This window comes from Macaca nemestrina, chromosome 10, assembly GCF_043159975.1.
Source record: "Macaca nemestrina isolate mMacNem1 chromosome 10, mMacNem.hap1, whole genome shotgun sequence".
Taxonomy (NCBI): Eukaryota; Metazoa; Chordata; class Mammalia; order Primates; family Cercopithecidae; genus Macaca; species Macaca nemestrina.
The window spans coordinates 63,499,144-63,526,582 of NC_092134.1; the positions used below are offsets into that span (position 1 = coordinate 63,499,144).

At 40.0% G+C, this 27,439-nt stretch overlaps 1 protein-coding gene across 1 annotated transcript in view; it reads right to left on the reverse strand.

The window, feature by feature from the left end:
• Positions 1 to 14,949: 14,949 nt before the first annotated feature.
• Positions 14,950 to 27,439, reverse strand: part of LOC105473385 (myelin regulatory factor like) — a 95,680-nt gene continuing 83,190 nt past the window's right edge. The window contains exons 20-25 of the mRNA XM_071070574.1: positions 21,478 to 21,540; positions 20,767 to 20,854; positions 18,183 to 18,257; positions 15,679 to 15,799; positions 15,327 to 15,401; positions 14,950 to 15,207 (exon numbers count right to left, since the gene is read on the reverse strand). Of these exons, the coding sequence (XP_070926675.1) occupies positions 15,121 to 15,207; positions 15,327 to 15,401; positions 15,679 to 15,799; positions 18,183 to 18,257; positions 20,767 to 20,854; positions 21,478 to 21,540 (509 nt within the window). The 3' untranslated portion in view covers positions 14,950 to 15,120. The remainder of the gene's footprint in view (positions 15,208 to 15,326; positions 15,402 to 15,678; positions 15,800 to 18,182; positions 18,258 to 20,766; positions 20,855 to 21,477; positions 21,541 to 27,439) is intronic.

The window sequence follows — 27,439 nt, forward strand, 5'->3', positions numbered from 1 at the left end:
GAAAATACAAAGTAGCAAAATGTTAAGCAACTCTTGGTTTTTAAAGACAGGTAATAGCCCCCTAAGGGCTTGCACAAATTCCTCTCTCAAATTCATTTGCACTTTTTATCATTTGCACATACTTCATGTAAGTAATAAAAGATTTTTATTTCTCTCTGTGTTTATCCTTTAGTTACACATCAGATGCCTTACCTGAAACGACAAGTACAAGAAGAGGTTTCTCCAAACAAAATCACCGAAGCTCAGAGCCAGAGGGTTCTCTGAAAACAAAGATTTTCAAGTCTTGTTGAAATAGAGCCACATAATGAGCAGGAGGGGCAGCTGCTAACTAGTGCCCCACCCCCGGCCCAGGGTAACCAAATTCCCTGCTGTTCTTGAGGACAGAAATGCCAATAACGCTAAGTTCAGCCAGGTGAACTATGCTGATTGTCAAACCAACAATCTCTGGGTGGGGTTAGAAACTCAGACCTGGGAAGAGCATCAGTAAGCCCTGGGGCTCAAGAGCACTCCTGACCTCCAGACCCATCTCTTTAGCCAATCTAGGGCACTTAGGGCTCAGCTTAAGGCTATTTGTCTTTCCTTCCACACTCCCAGGATCCTTCTGGGACAAATGGGAAAAGAAGATAAAGTTCGATGGCTACTAGGGTCAATGGAGTTAAAGGCAATGCTGCCGTTGGAACTGTCGGAAACATCAGAGAACAACTGCAGATCAAGAGTGGCAGTGAGTGTGGAGACATACACTTACACTTATCATAATAGAATAGAAACCAGAGGGTTTGTGTTCAGTTATCAGCTCTACTACTTCCCAACTTAAAACATTTGCCTAGTCACCAACTATAAATATCTGCTACATAGTGAAAGCTCCGTAATTGTTGGTTAATGAATATTGAAATCACTTGAGCTTTTCGGGACTCTCTGGCTCCATATTAAAAGTAAGGAGATTGGCCAGGTGCAGTGGCTCATGCCTGTAATCCCAGCACTTTGGAAGGCCGAGGTGGGTGGATCACTTGAGCTCAGGAGTTTGAGACCAGTCTGGGCAACTCAGCGAAACACCGTCTCCATCAAAATTACAAAAATTACCCAGCACACACCTGTGGTCCCAGCTACTAAGGAGGCTGAGGTGGGAGAATCACTGGAGCCCGGGAAGTCAAGGCTACAGTGAGCCAAGATCCCGCCACTGCACTCTAGCCTGGGTGACACAGTGAGATCCTGTCTCAAAAATTAAAAATGAGTAGATTGGACTATCTGATTGGTAATAAGGATAGGCACTGATACTTATTGAACACTTAATATATGTGGGGGACTGTTGTGAATTAATAAAATGTATTGTCACAAAAAAACATGTTATCTCCTTTTAATATACAAGGAAATCAAAGCACAGAGAGGTTGGGTAACTAGCCCCACATCACACATTTGGTCAGGCAGAACCAGGATTCAAAACTCCAGAATCCATGTGTTTTTCCACTATGTGTTTGTCAACATCCAGCTTATGCTATTATAATTGTAATGTAATGGGGAGCCGAGCAAGAAGACATGAGGCAGATGAGAACAGAGGTAGCCTTTATTGGGCTCCCCGGCGAGGCTCCCCGGCGAGGTTCCCCGGTCCCCTAGGAGGAGGGCCGAGGAAGTCGCGCTGGGGGCGGGTATCGGGGGCCTTTTATAGGGCGAGGTAGGCGGGGTTTGTAAGTTTCGGTTTCTGAGGAATGACGTGTCCAGGAGCTTGCGCAGGGCGGGGGTTTTTTGGCGGGCGGGGGCTTTTTTCACGCGCTGAGAGTCTTAGCAGGAAGTGAAGGGTGGGGAGTCTTAACAAAGGGCCTGCCATGCCGGGTGATACCGCCATGTTGGGTCTAGATTCCTGCCTAACAATAATGACTCCCACTTTGTTACCTGATCATTATCAATGAGATGTTTAATCTCTTACTCCGAATCTTTATATACTGCCTGTATTACTTCCCAGAGATTAGTCCTCTGTGTATCCATCAATACTCGAGCCTTCAAACATTGATGAAAAACCTGTATTTATAATTCAAATAAGAGAAACTAGACATTTTATACCTATTTGTGGATAGTATAAAGTGGAGAGGGATAGCAAGTATGTTAGATGACAGTCACCACCTAAACAGACTGACAAGCAACATAAAAGAACCCATCTAACGAGATATGAGGAATCGGGGAAAAAATGCAGTGGTGTGCTGATGAACAAGCTCTCTGAAAACAAAAACCCTGATTTGGAGCATCTCCCTGGGAAGCGTTATGGGCCAAGATGTACGTGGAGGAGGCACAGTTGTGTGGGAGAAAAATCACAGGACTTGGATTCAGATGTCTGAGCGAAAGTCATACCTGCTATGCAACCCTAAACAAGTCTGTTTACCTCATGGAACTTGCCTCTACTGCTGGAAGTGGGGATGTGTCAAGTACCTCACAGGCTTGTCATGAGGACTGAGTGAGATGATATAGGAAAACACTTGCCAAACTGGAAAGTCCTGCTCCTCAGGGTGTGTCTCATGCCAGCAGCATCAACAGCATCCAGGACTTTGTTGGAAAGGCACATTCTCAGGCCCCACCCCAGACCCACTGAAATAGAGTCTGCATTTCCACAAGATCACCAGGTGATTGTGTGCACATTAACATTTGAGAAGCTCTGTGCTAAAGAGCCAAACAAATGCAGTGTTGGAATTTTGGACTCTTTTCATATTCTGCCAAGGAAATACATCATGGCCAAATCTAAAGAAATGGGCCCCTCTCAGAGTTTTCCATAATCCTCTTTCCCTGGGTCCTGATGAGCTCCCTAGGTATTGGGGAGCAGATGCCCATCATGTGGCCGAATGGGTTATTCCTGGAGAGCAGTTCCCTTTGCTCGGGAATGGACCACTTGAGAAAGTCATTGCCTTATAAAATTCCTTGTTTTCGAGGGGAGGAGAACCAATAAAATGCAAGCCTACTGATATGGTTTGGCTGTGTCCCCACCCATATCTCATCTTTTGTAGTTTCCATAATCCCCACGTGTGGTGGGAGGGACCTGGTGGGAGCTAATTGAATCATGGGGGTGGTTACCCTCATGCTGTTCTCGTGATAGTGAGTGAGTTCTTGTGAAATCTGATAGCTTTTATAAATGGCTTTTCCCCCTTTGCTCAGCACCTCTCTCTCCTGCCCCCTTGTGAAGAAGGACATCTTGGCTTCCCCTTCTGCCATGATTGTAAGTTTCCTGAGGCCTCCCCAGCCATGTGGAACTGTGAGTCAATTAAACCTCTTTTCTTTATAAATTACCCAGTCTCAAGTATGTCCTTATAGCAACGTGAGAATGAACGACTAACACACTTACATATACAAAGCTGTCTCAGTCCTGGGAAAGATTGTTAAATTTGAGACTGAATGTAATTAACAGCTATATTAGTCCATTCTTGCACTGCTATAAAGAAATACTTAACACTAGGTAATTTATAAAGAAAAGAGGTTTAATGGGCTCGCAATTTTGCAGGCTGTACAAGAAGCAAAGCAGCCTCTGCTTCCGGGAAGACCTCAGGAAGTGTCCAATCATGGCAGCAGGCAAATGGGGACAGGCATCTTACATGGCCAGAGCAGGAGGAAGGGAGGGGGTGGTGCCACACACTTTTAAATAACTAGATCTCATGAGAACTCTATCACTAGTACAGTACCAAGGGGATGGTGCTGAACCATTCATGAAGCACCACCCGCGTGATTCAATCACCTCCCACCAGGCCCCACCTACAACACTGGGAATTATAATTCAACATGAGATTTGGGCAGGGACACCCAAACCACATCAGCAGCCAAAGTGGAGTTGAGGTGAATTTTAATCTTTCCAGCTCAGAGTGCCTGGGATCAACAGTTAAAGGTAGCAACTCAGAGTAGGAAGATGCTTTATTTTAAATTTATCTTGATTACATCCCTGTTTCATATGAGAGACACATCACAGGTTCTTCACAAATACCCCTTACACAGACTTGAACACTATCAGCTTCCTAACTGCCAAAGGCCCTTTTAATACAATTATGAGCCTGTTAGGATACAAGGGACTGGATAGATAGAATGTAAGAACTCCTTGACTTGTGGCTAGCTCAACTTCATTTTACATGCATAGACACAATACACACACACACACATACAGACACACACACAGACACACACACACACACAATTATTGTTCTTTCTTTTCACCAGTTATTTTCTCCACTTTCCATTCCCCTGATCAAAAAATTAACCATCGAACATCTAAACATATAGATTTTAATAACCTGTCAATGTCATAACAGAAACAAAATGAATCCACTTGGAAACCACTATTTACAAAAAAAAACTTTGCATTTCGAAAGTGCTTTAAGTAGATGTCCTAAATTAAGAAACAGGCTGTTCCAGAAAGTCTATGACTAAACTAAAACCCATTAATGAAGTATTAGCGCACAGACTTAAATAATTGTGCATTGGTCTAAAACTTCAAAGGTCAGAGATCTGTTCTGAGCAGAAATGTGTCAGGGGAGAGAAAAATCTTTCAGATAGAGAGTGTCTCACCTGGGGAGTATTCCAGTTGGGTTTGTGTGCTCCTCTAGAATAGTGGTATTTTAGGTTTTTTATCTGGTTGGTTGGTTTGGCTCTTGTCACAAAAGAAAAACAAAGTGAGTCTATAAAAGGACAGTAGCACTCTCTCCTTGAAAGTCTAGCTGCTGAGCACAAACTCTCTGGGTGTAAGACATAGCGTTACCTGGGACGACCCTGATCACCAAGATTCTAAGCCGAGAAACACAGGAGCTAAAGTAGAGCATATGTGTCCTTGGATACGTTGCTTTTCCAATATGAATTAGTTTTACTCTACCTCAGAGGTGGGATTAGATAAAGCACTATTTGATAACCTTGGAAAATCTGTCAGAAATTGTCCCATGTATTCACATGTATTTCTTTATACTTTGTTCTAAAATCTATATTCACCTAGGATTCAAGCATGTCTGAAAATGAGGTGAGTTCCCAGGATCTTTGTACATGAAAAACCAAAATGCTCATCCCAGGAGAAGCAAGTAGAGGCCAATAGCTTGGCTCTAGGACAAAAGCAGCTTCTGGGAGGGAGATATTTATAACACAGTAGAGCCCAACTTTCACATCAAATGGCATTAATTCAATTTAGGCTGAATCCTAGGAAGAGGAGGCTGCCAACAAAGAACTGGCTTAGCACAGCCCCCCTTGAGATGGAGGCCTGACACCATTAGACCCAGCCCTCCAGTGGCAGTGAGAGCCCTCAACACTGGTTTGGCTAAGGCTGCCAAGGCATAGACACCAATGGCAGTAACAGCAGCACCTTGAGCAGCTATTTGTGACATCTTCGGTAAGTGTCAATGCGTGAGCCACTAAGTTTGCTAATGGTAGTGACCAAAGATAATTCCCAAAGGAGCCACAAAAGAGAAAAGAGAAAGGCAACTGTCACATCACAACTAAGAACGGACCCTCGGGGACATCAGAACTATTTAAGGTGGGATTTGAGAGTGGCAGGATGGGGGAACGGGATAAATCCTCCAGAGTAGGTCACATTAGAGACAAGTTCTGCAATTTGTATGAATTCAAATTATAACAATTATATAATTTTGTAATGGTATTAAACATTTGCTTTCCTCTCTCTACTCTAAGTCTAGTGAAAGATGGGAAGTGAGAAACAGAATAGGAAAGTCTGAGTTTCTGAGAGCATGAACTATAAATCTGAGATTCGGCTGTCCATATTTACAGAAGACCCAGACAGAATACTTTATGATGAGATCCGTCATTCAATTGGCAGCATTTACTACTCAAACCTATCAATTAGGAATTGAATCTCCAGCTGTCTTAACTACCCCTGAAACCCCTGCAACAGCGGTGAGCCACACCCATGCCCCAAGCCAACTACTAAGGCCCTCCATTAACCAACTACTTTTTCCTTTGAACTTTTCCCAACAGGATTTTCACTCTTGCTCACTTCTTCGTTAATGGATAACAGTGCTTCATCCAAGACCTATGGTTCAGATTCTCTTCTTCAACCTTTTCTTTCTGGATCACTACTAATGTTTGATTTAAAACCATAAGTTAGTGCTGTTAAAACAAATCCTTAAAAATCCAGACTGGATATGTTTGTGATGCTCCAGAAAGTGAGACCATATAATTTCGCATTGACAGAATAGTGCTGAGGAAACCACTTGCAATTTGAAGTGAAAAGTCTCGGGTTTAAAATCCTACATTTGTCACCTCCTAGTTGTATAGCCTCAGACAAGCCGCTTATCCTAAATCTTATGTAAAATAGGGATAATAATAATTTCTGCCTCTCAGAAATATGAGGACCAAATGAGATACAGTGCCTTCACTGAAAATGCTTACAATTTTCTTCCCTACTTACAGAATCTATCCACCACTACCAACCGTACCCTGAAAGAGGCAGTCTTACAGACTACATTTGCCTGGCCATAGCTGCTTGAACCCCACATGGAAAGCTGAGCAAGGCTAAACCAGTCAGATTCTCTTTCCTGGGAATTTAAAACTTGAGATACTGAGTCATTTAGCCCTGGAGAACCAAGTTGGAAGTTAATGGAGACCTGGGGTCCAAGACTACATTTTAGGGTGGCCGTGACGGGTGCAGGCAAATGACCAAGCAGAAGAGCTGGTCTGAAGAAAGAAGAATGAGGCTGCCTTGTAGAGAGAAGCAGGCAGATGTCACGTGGACTCCTAAAGAGAAAGAGATGGTGAGATTAGCCTCTGGTGACTATCTAGTTCTCATGAAGCTCAGCTACATGTCCTACATTTGGTGTGCAATTCTTCTACATTCTTATATAATAAACCCACTGTTTGTTAGTTACTTTGAGTTTTTGTTCCTTGCCAAAAATAAAAATAAAATAGGAGAGAGAAATAACTGTAGAACTGTAAAATGAAAGCACTATACAAATACAGGATTAACTTTGTCTTTGATATCCACTTAGGATTTAGCGGCCAATAGGGAATGGAGGAGAGGTAAATGGAGGGAGGCCTTTAGGGAATGGAGGACAGCCACCTTGCAAACCCTGAATAATAACCAACAACCTCATAAACAAGGTATCAGCATTTGGAATCAGCCAGTTGGGCATCCTGTGTGCAAAGTGTTGAAAGAGTCTCCAATAAGGGCCATATTCATCAGAACTCTTTTGGCAATGTGGCAAAATCCTAATTCAGCCTAACTAAAGAGAAATGGAAATGTGTAGTCCACCCAACTGCTAAGTCCATGGGGGACTTTCATGGGAATTTAAATGTAAATTTCATATCTGACTTAGAAACATGCACTTCTCATATCTCAGTTCTATTTTCCTTTGTGTTGGCTTCATTCTCTGGCAGGCTGCCCACCATGATGGCAAGGTGGTTCTCAGAAACTCCAGGCTTATTCTTGCCAGCTTAATAATTTCCACAAAGAAATGGTTTCAGTCAGACACCCAAGGATGAGTATGATTGGCCTAACCTGGGTCATATGCTTACCCCTAAAGCAATCACTGTAGCCAAGGGAATGAAACGTTTTCTTTGCCAAAGCCTGAGTCATGTGTTCTTCTCTGGAGCAATGGGATGGTAGCAGCCTCACCTGATTCATAGAGACTGAGTGCTAGGGCATGATACTTCCCTAAAGGAAAAATCAGGGTCTGCTACCAAAAGAAGGGGAAAGGCATGCAGGGAGAACTTAGATTCTCCCAGCCCTTCCCACCATGAGCACCTGAGACTTAAAAATAGAAGTAAACTTTCTTTAGGAAGGAAAATGTTTTATTTATAAACGGGTAGAGTGACCAAAAGACTTGTGTCCCTTGCTCACTACACAAATTTTATCTCTATGGTAGCATAGAGAGATAGCAGTACCTGTGGATGAATCAGTCATTGTCCTCAGGCTCAGCCTCCCCACCCACAGTCTCATCGCCAGCTCACTGAGTCATCCCATGCTCCATCCAACATGTTTTGCTTTTCCCACAGTTTCCTTGAATCTCCTGGGACAGATGGCTGGCTTTTGGAGCTGAGGAAAGGAAGTGGTGTCTTTCAGAAATAAGACTGCCTCTCCTGTTAGTAAAGCTAACAGAAGAGCTGGCTTAAGATGGGAGAGGGTAGGAATTACTTTGCAGTTCCTGGTGCACTTAAAATCAGACTTTTTCTTTAAAAAACAGATTCATATGCAACATGTACCTTTCTCCATTTCTGTTTAACAAAAATCCCCAAACCCTTCTCATCCTTTTAGACCTAGATAGCTCAGATGCCTCTTCCTGCTTTTCTTCCCTTTCCTGTTTCCTCTTTCTCACTTATCTGAAAGGCAGAATTTATGACTCCTTCCCTGTTCTCTCCCAGCACAATGTCAATGCCACAGTTCCAGGGCTGTTGGTATCGTGTGATGGCTGACTGTGTGGCTGCCTGGCTAGTCCATGATGCCTCGAAAAGGTCAGCAATGATGCCACGCTTCTTCTGTATCCTAGCACCTTGTATAAACTCTGCACACCGAAAGTCCTCCACAAATGTTTGTTAAGTGAGTGAGTGAGTGAGTGAGTGAGTGAGTGAGTGAGTGAGTGAAAATGAATAAACCATTACAGAGCTCAGAGGCAGAATGAATATGTGCAGATTCATCTAGGCTGAAGTTGTGTGTGTGTGTGTGTGTGTGTGTGTGTGGTGGGGCGGGGGGTGTTGTCTGGTTTTTGTTTTTTACCTCCAAGAAGCGACTAAGAGCCTTTTTCTTTTTACGTAACTTTGAGTAGCTTCTCTACCGTAGATAATTCCTGATACTTCTCCTGAAACCCAAGAGTGTCCACACTTTTTTGGTAACTGAATACGATGACAGGCCTGCGATCTTATAGCTCACATCAGGGCAAATACTACAGCAGCGTAATTGCTGACATATTGCATTCAATATTTAGATATAATATGAAACATTCATTAAATGCTCTACAATTAACCTGAAACTAATTTAGATACTTATGCAGTTGTGCTGAACAGAATTAAATGCAGCAGTATACATATAAATAATGAATAATAAGCTGTAGTTGACTATCATGGTTCTGGAATCCTCTAACAGACAAATAATAAGCCATTTGAATTTTCTAGTTTCTATGGGAAGTCATTCAGAAGTGTTTTAAGTGTGCTTGGGCAAAAGAACAATAACCTATTATTCCAAATGATAATAATAATATAATAATAATCCTGTTGTTTTAAATAGTAGCAATAAAAAAAGTCACAGTAACAGGAAGAGGAATTCAATCTGTTTTAGTACATCATCTTGCCATAGTCCCTGGTAAATAAGAGGAAAATGTTTCTACTACCCACTTTTTGCTTAATAAATGTTAATTGATCGTCTACTATATGCTAAACAACATGTTTTCCAGGTGAAGAAGATGGTAGCTAGAAATGTAAGTAACTTATCCTAAGCATCATGGACTGAAACTCATTAAAATAAGAGAGAATTTCTAACATCTGATTTATTCATTCAAAATAATGTCTTCCCAGGGACCATTCTTAATGACTTCTGTGTTCATATAGCATCTTCCACTTTGCAAAGAGGTTTCATGTAAATATCTCATTTAGTGTTCACAAAAACCCTTAGCAGTGGTCAAAACTATTACAAATCCAATTTTGCAATTGGGAAAGTGAAATTCATAGAGGTTAAGTGAATTATCCACAACAACACCAATGACGAATTATTGAGCCATTATTAGGCCCAAGTCTCCTGGCTCTGGGTTTAGCTCTCTTCCCAGTTATTTTTGAATTTAAACAGTGGGTCAGTCTGGTACAGCTAAAAATGTCTTGAGAACTCAGCTCTGGCGAAGACGTGTTATCAGGAGTCTTCTTAAAATAATGATCTCATTTCATATTTGTGTGGAGTCATAAAGAAGTTGAAGGATTGGGACTGTGATCTTTGGCACTCATTTCTGCTCCAATTATATATCTTAAGGGCTGAGAAAGACTTTCCCATTCACAGAATCCAGCCCCCAAAAAGATGGGGGAGTATACTCAACACTGTTGGTAAATTGGAAGTCTCTGAAGCTGCACTTTTTCAAACTTTAAACAATCACTCATCAAAAATTCACTAGATTCTTAATCCTTGGATGCTTCCTAAGAGTTCAACTGGCTCTTTAGAATCAGTCACAAACATCAATGACACATATCCTTAAAGAAATGAAAACCAAAACCCTTTTAGTTTTGCCAAGTGAAGATTCCACTGAAGTGTTTCTCAAATGGAGGTTGATATTTAGCATTCTCAAGTGAGCTGTTAAACTCTGGCACAAGAGAAGATGTAACTTAGTGGCTGGTGATAGGAGACTCCACCCATCTAGGTCCCTCTGTTCACTCCCTATTCTGTATTTTGACAAAATGGCCTCTAATTAAGCTATCTGCTTAAGAAACCTGAAGAATAGCACTTTAGAGCCATTATTGTGTTAGTGACTTTTCAGTGGGTAAATATCTGAGTTGGTGGTCTCACAAACTCCAAAGAGTCATGAAGAGAGGAAACAAATCTCAAAGAGGAAATTAAGTAATGGAGTGGAAAGGGATGAAATTTAGCACCAGAAAATCCGGCTCACCTCTTATCCTTGCTTAACCTCTCTGTGCCTGAGTTTCCTTAATTATATAATGGAGAAACATGAATACTTCCCCTCACTCCCGACATCACAGTGTTGTGAAAATCAAATGAGACGTCAGTGAAAATACTTGTAAACTGTTAACAGATTGCTTTTATTTTTTATTTTTATTTTTTGCTTTTCTTTTGAAGATTTTAGTTTCATGATTCAAATAATATATTGTTAAGAATCTGTCAGTAATATTGAAATCCAAAAATTATATAGGAAAAATATATTAAAATAAAAACAGTAAAAGAGATGGGTTATAAGCACTGTAAAGTGTTTTTAGTTTTTAGATGCTGAAGTGTTTAACACATACATGCCAGTTGTTTGCTGTAAGTGAATTTTTATGGTTCAATTGTTTAAAAAAATTTTGACAGCTTTCAAAAATCTTGTTTGAGTAGCTTTATTAGAACTCATGTTGTTAATTATTTATGTTATATGATTATCTTAGAATACTCTCTAATATTTGGGCCTAATTAGATTGATATACAGAATCTGACCTTAAATAATTGTCAAAGCAGGGAACTAAGATACTTTGATGGCCTGAAGTTAAATATAGTACCTATTTTTCATGCTTGAACTTATCCCTATGTTATTACAAATGGCACCTGGTAGCAGGATGTAATTTTCAGCCCGGCTCTTATGAACCTTTTTCCGAGTTTTTAAAAAAATAACCTTTTTATTTCAGAGCAGTTTTAGATTTACAGAAAAATTGCAAAGATAATTGCACACAAAGTTCCCATCAACCTCACATCCAGTTTCCCCTATTGTTAATATCTCACATGAGTGTGGTACATTTGTCACAATTAATGAGACAATATTGATACATTATTATTAACCAAAGTCCATGCTTTACTTAATACTTCATTCAGATTTCCTTAGTTTTTACCTAATGTCCTTTCCCAGTTCCAAGATCCCATCCAGGACACCACATTACATTTAATCATCATGTCACCTTAAGCTCCTCTTGGCTGTGACAGTTTCTCAGACTTGTCCTTGTTTGTTTTTTTGTTGTTGTTGTTCTTGTTTTTTTGTTTGTTTGTTTGTTTTGTTTTGTTTTTGAGACTGAGTTTCACTCTTATTGCCCACACTGGAGTGCAATGGCACAATCTGGGCTCACTGCAACCTCCACCTCCCGGGTTCAAGCGATTCTCCTGCTTCAGCCTCCCAAGTAGCTGGGATTACAGGCATGAGCCACCATGCCTGGCTTATTTTGTATTTTTAGTAGAGACAGGGTTTTTCCATGTCAGTCAGGCTGGTCTGGAACTCCTTACCTCAGGTGATCTGCCCGCCTCGGCCTCCCAAAGTGCTGGGATTACAAGCGTGAGCCACTGTGGCCAGCCCAACTTTCCTTGTTTTTGATGACTTTGATTGACACTTTATGTCATTTGCGAAGAATGGTCATCGGATATTTTGTAGAATACCCCTCAGTTGGAATTTGTCTGGTGTTTTTCTCATGATTAGCCTCAGGTTATAAGTTTCTGGGAAGAGACTGTTATAGACACTTTAATTTCCTTGAGTTTGAGGATATTTCTCAAAGTAATTTACTTGAGTTTGAGGATATTCCTCAAAGAGTAGAAAGTTCTCTGGCATAAAAGGAAAGCCTTGTGGCCTGAAGCAGTGTGGTCCACAGTGAATATCTCACAACTGGAAAAGTGCTGCAAATACAGAGAATCTTCCAGCAAAGTCTATTCTCCCAATAGGCCTAACTAATCCAAGCATGTCACAGGTTGCCATAGATCTATTCACTATCTTAAATCCTTCCTTTCTGAAGGCTTTCAACACAATCTCCTATAGAAGTTTTTCTGTAGGAAAATACTTCCAGTCTTTTAATGGAATTTAATGAGAAAATGGCACTGATTTTACAGAAATCCCTTTATAAGCAATATTTCTGAACTACATTAGATATCTGAAACCCCCCATATTATCCCAAACTTAAGTGCATGAATAAGAACATGGGATTTATGTGCCAAAAAGATCACTTGTAATTCTGCTGCTGACAAACATTCCTTTACTAAGAGTCAAATTAATGGAATCTCTCCCACATCAACCACTTGGGATCCCATTTTTAAATGTGTTACAACTGCAATATCTAGACCTAAGTCATGCTAGGACAGGCTGACACTACAGCTTAGGAGAAAAAAGTTTGAATCTGAATCTAAGAAACTAGAGGACTCCTGAAATGCTCCTCCCAAGAATTTAACTACCTTATTCCATTTTCTACAAAAGTTAAGCTATTAGTATTAATAAAAGGGAAAATAATTTTCCAAATATAGGGGGCCAAGTGGAGTGGTTCAGGACTGTAATCCCAACACTTTGGGAGGCCAGGGAAGTAGGGAATCACTTGAGGCCAGGAGTTTGAGACCAGACTGTGCAATATAGTGAGACCCTGTCTCCATCAAAAAAAAAAAAAAAAGTTAGCTGGGCATTGGTGGCATGTATCTGTCATCTTAGCTACTTGGGAGGCTGAGGTAAAAGGATTTCTTGAGCCCAAGAGTTCAAGGCTGCAGTGAGATATGATCACTCCACCATACTCCAGTCGGGAAAACAGAGTGAGGCCATGTTTCTTAAAAAAAAAATAAAAATAAATTTAAAAGAAAAAATATAAACATTATATGATCTATATATATGGTTCTGTCTACAATTTAGGTTTTCTTGTTTTGTTTTGTTTTTTTAAGATGGAGTTTTGCTCTTGTTGCCCAGGCTGGAGTGCAATGGCATGATCTCAGCTCACTGCAACCTTTGCCTCTTGGGTTCAAGTGATTCTCCTGCCTCAGCCTCCCAAGTAGCTGGGATTACAGGCATGCACCACCACGCCTGGCTAATTTTTGTACTTTTAGTAGAGATGGGGTTTCACCGTCTTGGCCAGGCTGGTCTCGAACTCCTGACCTCAGGTGATCCACCGCCTTGGCCTCCCTAAGTGCTGGGATTACAGGTGTGAGCCACCGCACCCGGTCTACAATTTAGTTTTTATAGTTGATGAAAATGCCTTGATGTATGTGTATTTACTTAATCCCTTTATAATCCCACTGTAATCTTTATAATTATTCTGTTCTATGAAGATATAACAATAACAGCTCACATTTATTTAGAACCTATCTGTGCTCTACATATATTATCTCATTTAATCCTGTTTGTGGTAGATATTCACTATCTTCCATAAGTGAAGAAATTGCAACTTATGGAAATTAGATAACTTGCCTAAAGATACACAGATACAATCATGATTTGAACTCAAGACTAAGCTAAGACCATCTGGTTTCAGAATCTCAGCTCTTAATAACTGGGTAAACCACTTTTGTGTTAATATGTTTATTTTTAAATGCCTTCTGTGAGGGAAGGAACCATATCTTTTCTTAATTGTTGGGGTCTCACAATTAATTTCCATCCATATGGCACATATTTAATAATAGCTGAAAATAAGGAAGAGGATGTTTTATTGCTGCTGATTACTGCTGTGACACTAAAAAAATCAAATTTCTTATTCTAATTGACCCAGAGACCAACAGTAAGATAAGGCAAGGCCAGCCATTCAGCATCCCTGTTACCTGGAACTACAGTGAGGTGGCTTGGATCTCCATTCTCTAAAAAATAGCATATTAATAGAAAATTTGAGGTATAAGACCAGCAGATGAGGAGATAATTGCCATCCAAAAGAGAGTTTGTTACTCATAGTCCCCAAGACAAGGGGGCATACCATGGCAGAGGGGGCCACCCGGGGAAGCCCTGGGATCAGTCGGGAGGCAGACGGAGAAGGAGAAACTGCAGACATGACCCTTTATTGTGGTAATCTGAGGGAAGGAACAGGTGAGGCAGAGTAAGCAGGCTTAGGACTGGCTAGTTTGATTCATTTCAGTGCGCTCTGGAGTACAGGAGTTTCCATCTTTACAAGGGGGCATATCCTACCCACACAGAAAGTTTAGTGTCCATCAAGCATTGCAAAGCAGAGTTGCAATTATTTCTCTTGAATCCATTTTATTAACAAACTACATTCTGTACCCTAGTGTATGTGTTTATACAACACACACACACACACACACACACACACACACACACACACAGAGGACAATCTGCCTAAATGCGAGCTCAGCATCAAATACCACCCCCCACAACTCCTCGACATACCATATCACACATTCTCAAGAGTCTATGTTTAGTGGGCCAAAGTGGACATGGCCCTTTTGGTTTTTTTCAAAAGCTTTAAAATACATTAAAACAAAGCAGAGGCTAGACCTGCTTATTTTGAGCTCACAACTTCCTTAATACCAAAAATAGTATTTTTAAATTCAACAGAACTGCTTCCTCCAGGAAATGTTTTCTTCATAGTCATGGCAAAATCAAACACCACATTATTTCAAGTTTCAGCAAACATTTTATTCTCCTCATTAATGTCTCAAAACTGTTGGAAGCTAAAGCCTGAAAAAGTCCTTTAGTAATAAACGTAAATGTTTTACAAAGAAGAAAAAAGAAGTTGCAAGAGGATGTCCGTCTCTGTTAAATGTATTCCTATTTTTCTTTGGTAAAGTCCCCAAACTTGAACAAATTAGGCACAGCGTCGATAGAAGTAAAAGAAGTAATCGGTGAAGAATATTCCAGCAAAATAAGGATCAGTTGAACAGTCAGCTAAATCCTGTCAGGAAAGGAGAAAAAAAGAGGAAGATTAATGTAAAAATGAACTGTGGTTAAAGTGATTTTTTTTTATTGCTCAATTTCTTTCTCACTGAAAAGAAAAAGAAAAAGCAAGCTTACCGGTGCAGCTACGCGGAAATGGAACATGCTGTCAGAAAACAGGGCTACAGGGAGGCTCCAAATGTGCTGATATCCCTAAATAATTAATAAAAGAGGATCCATTTCATACATGCATTTGACAGTCAGTAGGAAAGAGTACAGGCTGAAAAAGCGTTTCTTCAATGACTGTAGGAGAAGTATCGGGATCACAGCTTTTGATGGGTGTTGCTAGAACAGTCGGCAGATTCATAAGGACACAAGGAAGAGACTGAGCCAAGCCCTGTGACTAGGGTTGGCCAGGGAGGGAAAACACTGGCAATTGGTTCAATGTATCCCTCTCTCAGCGGGGAACAGAGGAGGCAGAAAACATTACCTGTGTCATCTCCTGGGAGATTTCTCTGTGGCTTTCCATCCCTTTGGTTTCCCTTTTACTATGGAAACATATATTTCCAAGGGTGAATTTGCACTGGAAGACTATCAATGGCTCTGTTGTGCTTCAAGAGACAAAGAAAAGAAAGAGCACATGAAAAAGCAGTTACCAGCTTCTGCTAGGATACACCTTGATAAGAAGAGGGTCTAATGGGAACATAACTAGGAAATCCATTCAGAGTTCACAATAGGCATTGTATTACACAAAGCTCACTGATGCCAATAGGCCAGCTCACATCTCATTACTACAAAAAGAAACCCAATCTCAGATGGCTACTGAAATAGTATATGATGGTGTCTTTTTTTCTTTCTTTTCTTTTTATTTTATTTTTTCACAGAGACAAGGTCTCGCTATGTTGCCCAGGCTGGTTTCAAACACCTGGGCTCAAGCAACCCTAATGCCTCAGCCTCCCAAAGTGCTGGGTTACAGACATTAGCCTGGCTGTGTATGATAGTTTTTAAAACCTAATCTTACATCAAAACTTATCTGCATATGTGTTTTTTATAATTTTTGGATATATTCCTTCTCTTTCCACTGGCACTGAGTTTGCATTTATCTGAAGCTTTCAGGATTTTTGATTTTGCAAATTCCGGGTCTAGGCAGATACTGTTTAAAATAAAAAGGCAAATAAATACAGGTAGGAGTTTGGGAGTGAGTCCTATCAGAAATCACTAGATTTTAAAGCTATCAGAGTTGAAAGTCTGCAAGAATGTATGGTTCTTCTCTGGAGGTTGGCCCGTTAATCATCATCAAGAGGATGCGATCTATTTGTCTTTGGGAACAATCCTTTTGCACGAGTTAGGGCAACCTACAATCTCAGTTAAGTGTATGTGTTATTTTTAAGTCATCCGTTTTATTAAAAATGGTTTGTAAACTAAAAGTCCTGATTTAGCCGCTGAAGGTGATCTACCACTTCAGGAGATATAGCATATAACCTTGTTTCCTTCCACTAAAAGCCAGAAATGAGTAAGAAAATGTTATTCTGGTTACTCAAGGAATGCTAGATAATAGTATTTTCAGTTTATAACAATAGTACATTTAGCTTTCGCTCTGCCTTGAAATATGGTAGGTTCTGAGTCACAAAATATTAGCTGCTTAAAAGAAACCTTTCCAAGGCTAGCAGTTAGGTTGAGTGACATTCGTTCCTCACAGAGGCAAAGTGGATGAGAAAAAGAGTATGAAGCCTGAGTGAGACAGAGGAAGAGGCAGAAGGCATGCGGTGAAGGATGGAGGAGGAAAACAGAGCTGGGCAAGCAGAGGGAGAGAGGGGAGGACAGAGGGAAGGGAAAGAGTGATAGAAAAGGAAGGGAAGAAGAAAGGAAATGTGGAGGGGGATGGAAAGGAGAGACTAAAATCAGGAGGCACAAAAAACCATTTATCTTCATGGAAAGTAGCTCATTGCATAATTTTTTAGTGGAAGGTCTTTAAGTGCCATAATCATTTAAAATATCTGATAAGAATAGGTTAAGTTAGAGTTTTGTGATTTAGGAGGAAAGGTAGTCCTAATAAAAGCTACCATTTACTGTGTGCTTATGGTGTGTCAGGAAAGGGCAGTGTCCTTACATGTCTCATCTCACTGGGTAGGCAGGACAGGACAGTGATGGCTGAGAGGATGGACTGAATTTGAAGCCCAGCTCCATCACTTACTACCTGTGATTTTCAGAACGTGTGTGTGTGTGTGTGTGTGTGTGTGTGTTTTACATGTTCTGAAACTCTAAACCCAAGTGTCTCCATCTCAAAAATATAAACTAGGGGGAAAAAAAACAACTGGGAGGGTTGCTGTGAGGATTTTATGACCCAGTATTAAAGTGTAGCATATAGTCTGTGCTCAGCAAATGGCAGTTACTAATTTCACCATTATTAATAATTCTCACAGCAGCTCTATGTGCTATGGTGTAATGTAATACTTACATTACAGATAAAGAAACAGTAGCTCAAAGAAGATAAGTGGCTTGTACAAGATCACAGAATTAGTAAGTGACAGAATCCTTGGACCCTGGTCTGTCCAATTCCAAACTCTGGTTCCTTTTTTTTTTTTTCTGTCTTTTGGAAAATAGGAGTGGTATCTGCATTAACATTGCTACCGGGAGCTGTGTATCTTCCCATAGGGGGCATGTTATTACTCTTGTTCCCATCCCAATTCTCTCTCTCCAAGTGAGAGAGTCAGGGGAAGTCTACAGCTTGTGAGCATCAAACCAAAATCATCCCCACTTTGTAGGCATGGGTATAGAGTTTAGAGCCCTTCCATTGCCTGAAGAAAGCCCGGATGATCACAGCCCTCATTTTGAAAACCTTTCCCTCAAATGGCCCACCTCTCAAACCATCAGCAGTTAACACAAACTGATAGCTTTCTGCCTCTTAACGTACTGACCAAATTGTGAAGTAAATCCAGACTTGCTATTCAACTAATGATAAAAATGAAATTATTTTTACAGCCATGCACTTACTTTATTTCCAGAGAGAACTTGACATTGGTGGGTGTGTGTTTATTAACAGGAATATTGTAATTATAATTTCCAGATCTAATTATGGAAAAAAAATAAAACCACAAATCAAAATATGTAGGAAAGTCTTCAAAGGGCTTTTTGCTACTCATTATATACTATAAAAACAGTGAAATATTATATAGTAAATAATAAATATAGAAAATTGAGTTCAACCTATTATCATTTTTTGTTGTTGTTTTTAGGATATACCTGTCAAATTTCAGAGTGATATCTTTCAGGTCTTAATATAAAATGTACCATAAAAAGTTACAGTTTTTTAGAACACACAGAAGCAAAAATGATGGAAAGTCTAATCCCAGACCAGGAAATGCCTTTTTCACACAGGAAATGACTTTAGTCCCCTTTAAAGAGACACGGATTTCTGAAGACAAACGAAGCAAAGGCTCAAACTAACAATGCCCCTAGAAATAATAAATACATTTTTTCTACCCTAAATCACTCCCTTTTGAGCAACACTGGGAGGAAATATCAGGTATTTTAGAATCTGAATCTGCTAAAATTGTTCTAATTCTAATTACCATTTAGTAATGGAGAAGATTGCAAGACAAGTGCTTATACATAGATCCCCCCACACCTTTCAGAGAGATACTTGGATAAAAGGGAAATTCCTTTGATTCGTATTGTAATGAAAAACTCCAGCAAAAAGACATATGGTCTCTAAAACAAGTTCTCCTTATGACCTGACCATCCCTTGAATTATATGGAAGAACAACTTAAAATCAGATTGATGGGAAAAAGAGTCAGTCATTTTATTTTTAAGTAATGCTAAACTAAGTTGCTAAAAAGGTAAAAAGCAAAAGTAAAGGAAATGGAAAGATCTTGCATTTTGCATTGGATAGGTATATTACAACAAAACGAAACATTATACACCTTGAATATAAACAATTTTTGCTTGTCAATTATACATCAATACAGCTGAAAATAACAAGAGTGCAACTTGCACACCAAATTGAGAACAGTGTTATTTCAGTGAATCAACGTATTTTTTAAAATAGAAAGATCTGCACTGGGATCAGGAGCAGTTCGTTTGACTGGGGGAAGCTTAGATAAACGGAATTCATTTCCTAAGACGTCTCTCCCATTATCTGCAGGCTCCACAGCAACCCAACTCCGTTTTGAAAGTATCCCCATCTTATAGCTGAGAAATGGGTATTCGGGGAGAATAAACATCTTGTCAAAGTTCTAGGACTTGAACTTGAATCATCTGACTCTTCACTATGTCATCTTACCACATTAATTAATATCTGTATCTGCCACTTACAGGTGATCTTAGGCAAACTTTTTCAAGTATAACTGAAATTTAACTACAAAACAGGGATAAATTATACCAACCTCATAGGGATTTTGTGAGAATTCAATGAGATCATGAACACAGAGGTCATAAATAAATCATAAAGCACCATACATGTTACTTTTATAACTCACAGCCATCATCAACTTAAAGCCCAAGTTATATCAGGTTGGAAAAGAAATGAGGCTGAAAACCCACAGGATTTATGACACTAGTTCAAATTATAGGCCTTGCCTTTAATCTAGCAGGTGCCTAAGAAACAGTTGTCAAACTAAGAAAAATAACTCCCCCATTCCGTGTGTGTGTGTGTGTGTGTGTGTGTGTGTGTGTGTGTCCGGGTTGCACTCTGTCATCCAGGCTGGAGTACAGTGGTGCAAACACACAGCTCACTGCAGCCTTGACCTCCTGGGCTCAAGAGATCCTCCCACCTTAGCTTCCCAATTAGCTGGGACCACAGGTGTGTACCATCATGCCCAGCTAATTTTTTTTTTTTTTTTGGTAGAGATAGGATCTCATCATGTTGCCCAGGCTGGTCTTGACCTTGAACTCCTGGGCTCAAGCAGTCCTCCTGCCTCAGTCTCCCAAAGTGCTGAAATTATAGGTGTGAACCATCACGCCCAGCCCTCTCCAATCTTAATCCCTACAACTGGCACACTGTACTCTTTGAAGCAACTTGCACCGTCTGTTTCTAGATGTATCATTACCTTGATACAGGTAATAAGGCATACCTGTAATCCATAAGGAGATGGATGTTGCTGATAACTTTTGCTATATCTGATTTTTCCCTCCTATCTGAAAAGCTAAGTTATATTTTTTCAGCAATTAAAATAATGATATCCTTTGTTATTAAAATATACAAAGTCAGCTCACTTGTAACTTGGAGCCATCAGCAACAATGTCTTTCTTGTCTATAAAATTAACTGGCAGCTCTGTGCCCTTAATATGTGCCCTCAGAGAGTCAGGAGCAGAACTGCTCCCTAGGCTTTCTGCTTTGGACTTATCCATTAAACCAGAAGACTGGAATAACTGGGGCTGTGGCTTATTGACATTTGCTAATACCAACCGTTTTATGATTCTTTCTCCCACCATGTAATAAAGATGTTTTCACTTAAGGAGCAATGTAAGCACACATTGATTTTATCATGTAGCTTTAGCTTCCACTGCAGTCTTAAAAACCCAGAGCCATGGGTAAATTCCAGAAACAACCAGGGCATGCTGGGGAGGCTTACCCACCCGCACTGGAGGCTTCGACTGCAATACTGATGATCTATTATTTGCTGGATTTCCATAATCTGAATAGAACTGATCGTTGTATCAATCCCTGAATTGAGAAAAAATAGATAAAAGAAAATAAACTCTTCTGAAAGGGAAAAGAATATTGTATTCCAGCCACAGTCCTCAAATTACACAATGGGAAGTAAGAGTTTCCCAGGTAAAGAGATTCCATTTGTATTCGAATGGAAAAAAAAAAAGGAGGAAAAGGAAGGGGAGAAGGCCTTTTTGGGGGTTATAGTACATTTTAGAAAAACTAATAAAAACTCAGGCTCCAATAAACATCCCCTATAACATTCAAAAGAATTTCTGGACCATGGAAGTCCTACTAAATCAAAATTTATTGAAAATGGAGGGTGCAACATGAAATGCAATCTGTTTCAGAACACAGAAAACAAACTATAGTCAGAATAGAAGAAGAGGGCAGGAAGTTTGAACAAATTATGAATATCCATGGAGATCAACCACAACTTGTCTGACAGTGAGTGACCATTTCTAATGCCTCATTAGTGGTTAGGGTGGCATCAATTACAACACACAGTCCCATGGATATACGTGGCAGGCAGGCTGCAGCCTTTGTCCCTGCTCCTCACTCCAGCAATGCTTTTACAACTTGTTAGTCTGCCTGGCTCCACAAAGCCAAAGAATACTGTCACTTAAATGTCAACTTACAGTCACTCCTCCAGTCAGGGCCGCTAAGAGCATTTCTTGCCAAGAACGATTTGCTTTTGTCTTCTGAAAAGAAAACAAGTCTGTCAATCTTGAAGACTTGTTCAGGAGAAGAGAAGAAACCCCATGTGTGACCTAGTTCATCTCTGTGAGTTGAGTGCTCCCCACCCTTTCTGTCTCCCATCCTTCAACCCATCTAATCTCTATCCTATTTCTTACAGATCTAGTTTATTCTCCCTCTTCTGCAAGAAGTCATCTGTTATGGACTAAATTGGGTCCCCCTTCCCAGCTACCAAATTCAAATGTATATGATGAAGCCTTATCCCCCCAGTACCTCAGAATGTGACTGTTTTTTGATAGGGTCTTTAAAGCAGTGATTAAGTTAAAATAGGCTGTCAAAGTGGGCTCTAATACAATCTGACCTGTGTCCGTGTAAGAGCAAAAGATTAGGAGTCGGGCACGGTGGCTCACACCTGTAATCCCAGCACTCTGGGAGGCCAAGGCGGGCAGATCACTTGAGATCAGGAGTTCAAGACCAGCCTAACCAACATGGAGAAACCCCGTCTCTACTAAAAAATATAAAATTAGCCAGGCATTGTGACACATGTCTCTAATCCCAGCTACTCGGGAGGCTGAGGCAGGAGAATCACTTGAACCTGGGAGGTGGAGGTTGTGGTGAGCCAAGATCGCACCATTGCACTCCAGCCTGGACAATAAGAGTAAAACTCTGTCTCAAAAAAAAAAAAAAAAAAAAAAGCAGAAGATTAGGACACACCGGGAGACCCTAGGGCTATGTGTGCACAGAGGAAAGATCACGTGAAGACACAGCAAGTTGATAGTCATCTGCAGACCAAGGAGAGAAGTCTCAGAAGAAATCAGACCTGCTGACACCTTGGTCTTGGACTTCCAGCCACCAGAACTGTGAGAAAATAAATATCTGTTGTTTAAGTCACCCAGTCAGTGGTATTCTGTTATGATGGCAAAGTGGACTAAGAAACCATCCCTAACTAGGTCTGCAGCTCACAGATTCTGCCTTTCCAATGCCATAGCATTTATTACTGAACCATCAATGCAATCATCAACCAGTGATATATCTGTCACCACACTGAAGGGCATATTACCTCTGTATTATTACTTAACTTTTCAAGTATTTTTGCCCTTTCCTGACAATTCCAGAATAGGGAACATCTACTAACATTCTTTGAATCCTCTGTAACCCCTGGCATAATGTCTTGCTCAATCTACGGAAACCATCTTTCTTTGATTAATGACAAGCTAATGATAGTTTTATTTCCTATCTAGCTTATGAATGAACATTGTTAATTGAAATTATTATCTTTAGATTATCTGGATTCTTTTATATCCATCTTAATATTGCTATCTCAGGATTACACATACTAATGTAAAAAAAGAAATAAATAACCAAGGAATCTCTGTTTGAACACCTCCAGTGACAAGGGACTCCCTGCCCATTCTTCTGCTGGGCAATGCTAAATACCAGTTTTCCCTTTTATTGAGCTAGCATCTGCCCTCCTGTTGATCTTCTTTTGATCCTGATATTACTTCTTGAGTGAGTATAACAGGCCCTAAAGTCAACTTCTCTGCTCAACTGAAGCCTAGCTCATATGAAGTTGCAAAGGAGTAGAGACATACTCATTAGTCATATTTATTTTTCTGAGTGAAAGCAAAGGCTATGAAAGATATAACATTTGGAAACTAGTAAGGAGAAAGAACTATTCCTGGAGATCCCAGTAGAAAGCATGGAGATGGGAGATGGACTGTTTCATGGAATAATCCCTTTAGAGTTGAGTCCAGGTAGCACCAGGGCCTAGCATCAAATGTATATTGGTCCCTATTGGTTTTTCAACCCTGCCTACTTCTGTGACCTCTCTGCTGCTTAATATAGCCTGTTAAAATAGAGAATAGGTTCAAGGGCAGTCAAGAGAGTGGGTAAAAATGAAGAAAAATAGGAGCAAGACTATCCCTACAGTAAAATAATGAAACATTAACCTTCTTCATACAAATAGAGTTTGTGGTCTCTAAAGATAAGCAAAACTTATAAAAAAAAATTGAGCATGCCTTCCCAATTGCTTAATAACTTGAATATGAAATGTTAGAGGAAATTCTGTGGGACCTATATTTTTGCATTGAAGGATAGCGATATAATTACACCTACTATTTATTGATGCCTACTCTTCACTGAGCATTGTTCTGAATGCCTTACAAAAGTCCAAGAGGGAGGTTATCCCTGCTTGACAGATAAGCTAAGTGAGGCACTAAGGACTCAGCTTGTAGACAGGAATGAGGAGTTTCCCATTCAAACCATCTGATTCCAGAGGCCACAATTTTGCTATTCCAGGAATATGTGAAATGTGATCCACGTAGGAAAAAACTTGAGCTTAAAGTCTAAGGCAGAGGTGTCCAATCTTCTGGCTTCCCTAGGCCACACTGGAAGAAGAATAATTGTCTTGGGCCACACATAAAATACACTAACACTAATGATAGCTGAAAGGCTTAAAAAAATTACAAAAAAAAAATCTCATAATGTTTTAAGAAAGTTTACAAATTTATGTTGAGCCACATTCAAAGCTGTCCTCAGCCGCTCGTGGCCCATGGGCCGCAGGTTGGACAAGCTTGGTCTAAAGTAAGGCCTGAGATGCAGCCAGCTGAAAGGAGGAATCAGGCTGCTGGTGTGGGGCCAGAGCAGGCTTATAGGGAGGGAGCCCAGGGAGTGGCTAGGCTCCTGTCATCACCCAAAAGGCATTTTAAATGCAATTTTGAAAAGGTAACCATTCAGATGAATGTTGTTAAGGCTGTTTTTTTAATGTATCTTTTTAAAGTAGATAGTGAAAGCAATCATTTAGTGGGTTGCTAAGTATGCCTAACAAAATAACTTTATGAAGTTTTGGCAGTCTTTTTTTTTTTTTAATTTGCAGATTTAGATCTATGTTCAAGTTTCAGTATCCAATTTCAGGATAGAAAGCAAAAGACAATACTTGGGGACAATCACTCCTAAACATCCCTATCCTGGTTATAACTCCTCTCACTAGGTGGAAGGACTAGCTTACTTAACCATTCACCTAACTGTGGGCTCCTTGAAGACTACATCCTGTTCACTGTTGTATCCCAGATAGGGTAATGCTGGGCTCACAGTGGTGCTCAATGAATATGGGTGAAAGGATGGAAGGAAGAGAGCCAGGGAAAGAGGAAGGAAAAGAAGAGGGAAGGCCAATTTAACCTCTAAAAAACTTTCCTCTTACACATTCACAGGGAAATTTCCCAGGGGAACGGTGCAGAGGGATGCTGAGAATGAACATGGGAAGCTAGACTCCTTTACTCTATTAGCAATAGGAAGCAAGACAGAACTGGAAGGCAGGGTGAGTGTCTGAGCCCAACATGGTGCTTTCCATTAAGAAGAAATGGGTCCTGATACATGAGGAGTTTCTAGAAAACTGAATATTTATTTTCCTTTACATGTGAACACATACACTGCCAAAAAGACCTCCAGATTTCTTGGATTCTAGCTATTCCAGTAATAATTTCCAAATACGTTTCTACTATAAGTTTTGCTTAAGACGGCTTCCACAGAAGGTTATAAATTTACAAGGCAAATGAGGCATAAAGAGAAGTGGAAACCAGGACTTTTCTATCCTGTGTGTTTTCTTCTCCTACCTTTTGTCCTACTTGCCTGCTGAATTTGCAGAAAAATAGCTCATTATAAATTCTGGCAATAGAACTACAGATTTGCCTTATTCCACAGAACTGTGTTTTCAGGTCCTGGAGACATAAAACCCTATGGATACAATTGAGTACCCAGTGGGGTAACGTTTTCTTTAAAAAAAAAAAAAAAAAAACAGCAATACATAGGTGGGAATAAGGAAAGACAATCTTGCAGATCAGAATTATAAAAATGATTTTTCAAATGCAAGAAATAAAATTTAAATCTCCCGTAAAACACCTTCCATTTGACACTTCTCTGAAACAAGATTATTTGACTCTGAAAGGCTGGTTATAGGAAAACCATAAATCTTCCAGTAGTCATACAGGAAGTTATAAAGGCATACTGTCAGTACCTTCTAGGGTTGATCTCATTTTACAAATGCCTTCCAGTGATATTCATTATAAGCTTCATATAGTACATTCCCTGAGGTTTTCATTATAAAGTTGGAGATATATTTCACAATTGGTGGATGAGCTCTCCCAATAAACTAAATTAGAAACTTCTGGAGAGTAAAGATTTAGGATGGTGCCCAAGAAAAGCATACTCCTGTCATGGTAGAAGCTGTATATTGCACTACTTGTAAGACTGTATTGGCGGCTGAGTCCAGTACAGCATCTTGGATACCTTTCTCTTCCCTTCATTGAACCAGACTCATGTGCTATGAAGAAGCCAATGAGCCCCACTAGTCAATGGCTGAGTCCTTTAACACAGGGCGCCATTTTCTTCTGGCCATTCACTTTTCTCAGAGTCGTGGTCTCCAAAACAAAATGAACATGAATTCCAGATATTTTTTAAATCTTCACCAACTCTAATATATTCTACAGAATTCCATAGATGCTTTTCTCCACAGGCTCGTTACTTTTTAATATCTAACTCTCTTGTCTACTTAAATCTTTACTGGTTCCATGGATTAAAATCTAATTCATCACATTCAGATGGTTCCTTAAAGTAGAAGCTCAATATTCCAAAATACTCACTTTCCACTTCCTGATTAGTCTTACCCAAACTTTTTATTAAGTGAGGCGGAGTGGGAGAGATAACCTTTCTAAAAGACACTTTACACAGATAAGATCAACTTTGGCCCAAAAGAAGAATAATGACACGAGCTCAGTATGTCATAAAAATGCTGATTTCCCTTCGCTTATTTTATTATAGTCTTACTCCTCAGGAGGAGGCTCATAAATGTGTTTAGGGGTTTAGTAAACTGTTAGATATTACTCTGCATCCCACTGAGAGCTTTCCTAAGTTTGTTGTTGTTGTTGTTGTTGTTACTCTTGAATTTCTTTTTTATTTTTATTCCTTAATTTTTAATTGGTCTTTAATGCCTTAGAAACATCTGGCTGAAAAGAATAGTTTCCTAGACTTCTCCTCTTTTGTATTTAGAAGGCTGCTGTTATACAGTACCCTGAACAGAGGGGAAGAGTAAACCAGCAGCAGAAGAGAAGAGGCTTTGCTCAGACTCGAAAATATCCCACATCAGGGACATTGCAATGGACAGAGGCAAACTTACCAGGAGGAGCCAGAAAGGGCCATAGAGTGGATACTTTCTGTACCTTCTAGAGTTGATCTCAGGTACATGCACATCCCATGTCCAAATCAATGGAGGCAGGATGGCAAATGGGAAGGACAGAGAAGCAGGGGACCCAGATTTCAATTCCAACTTTTCTAGAAACTCAACTGAGGAATCTTAAGCAAGGTCCAGTGCCTCCATTTCATCAGCTGCAAAATGGGTAATTTGATATAAATCAGCAGTTCTCCTGACATGGGGTCCTTGGAACCTTGGGTGATTGCATAAAGGGGTCTGTGGTGCTATCTGTAGACTTGAAAAGCAACATCTCTCCTGTAGATTTGTACTATTTTTCAAACGCCACTGTTGGAGTAATAAAAACAATTCAGTTAAAAGCTTAACTGAATTTATAGTTACATTTGCCCTTCATGTATTTTCTCAATCACATCATTGTAAAAGTATGCTTATAGTGGATTCTCAGGGCCAAAAAGTCAGGTGCCACTTGCGTAGCTGTTCTCTGAGATTCTGTGACTAAATCTCCAAAAGTTTTTGGGTTTTCTGAAGACAAAAGTGAATCAAACATTTGAATCCTTTCCATTTTTCTCCAGTTGACAAAAGCAAGAGGCAACAACTTTCCCAGTGTATCACAGAGCCTAGTAAAGCAGAACATAAATTTCATTTGTAGTCAAAGAAGCTGTTAGTTCTGTCTGGGTGGACACAGCCTGGCACCATGGAGC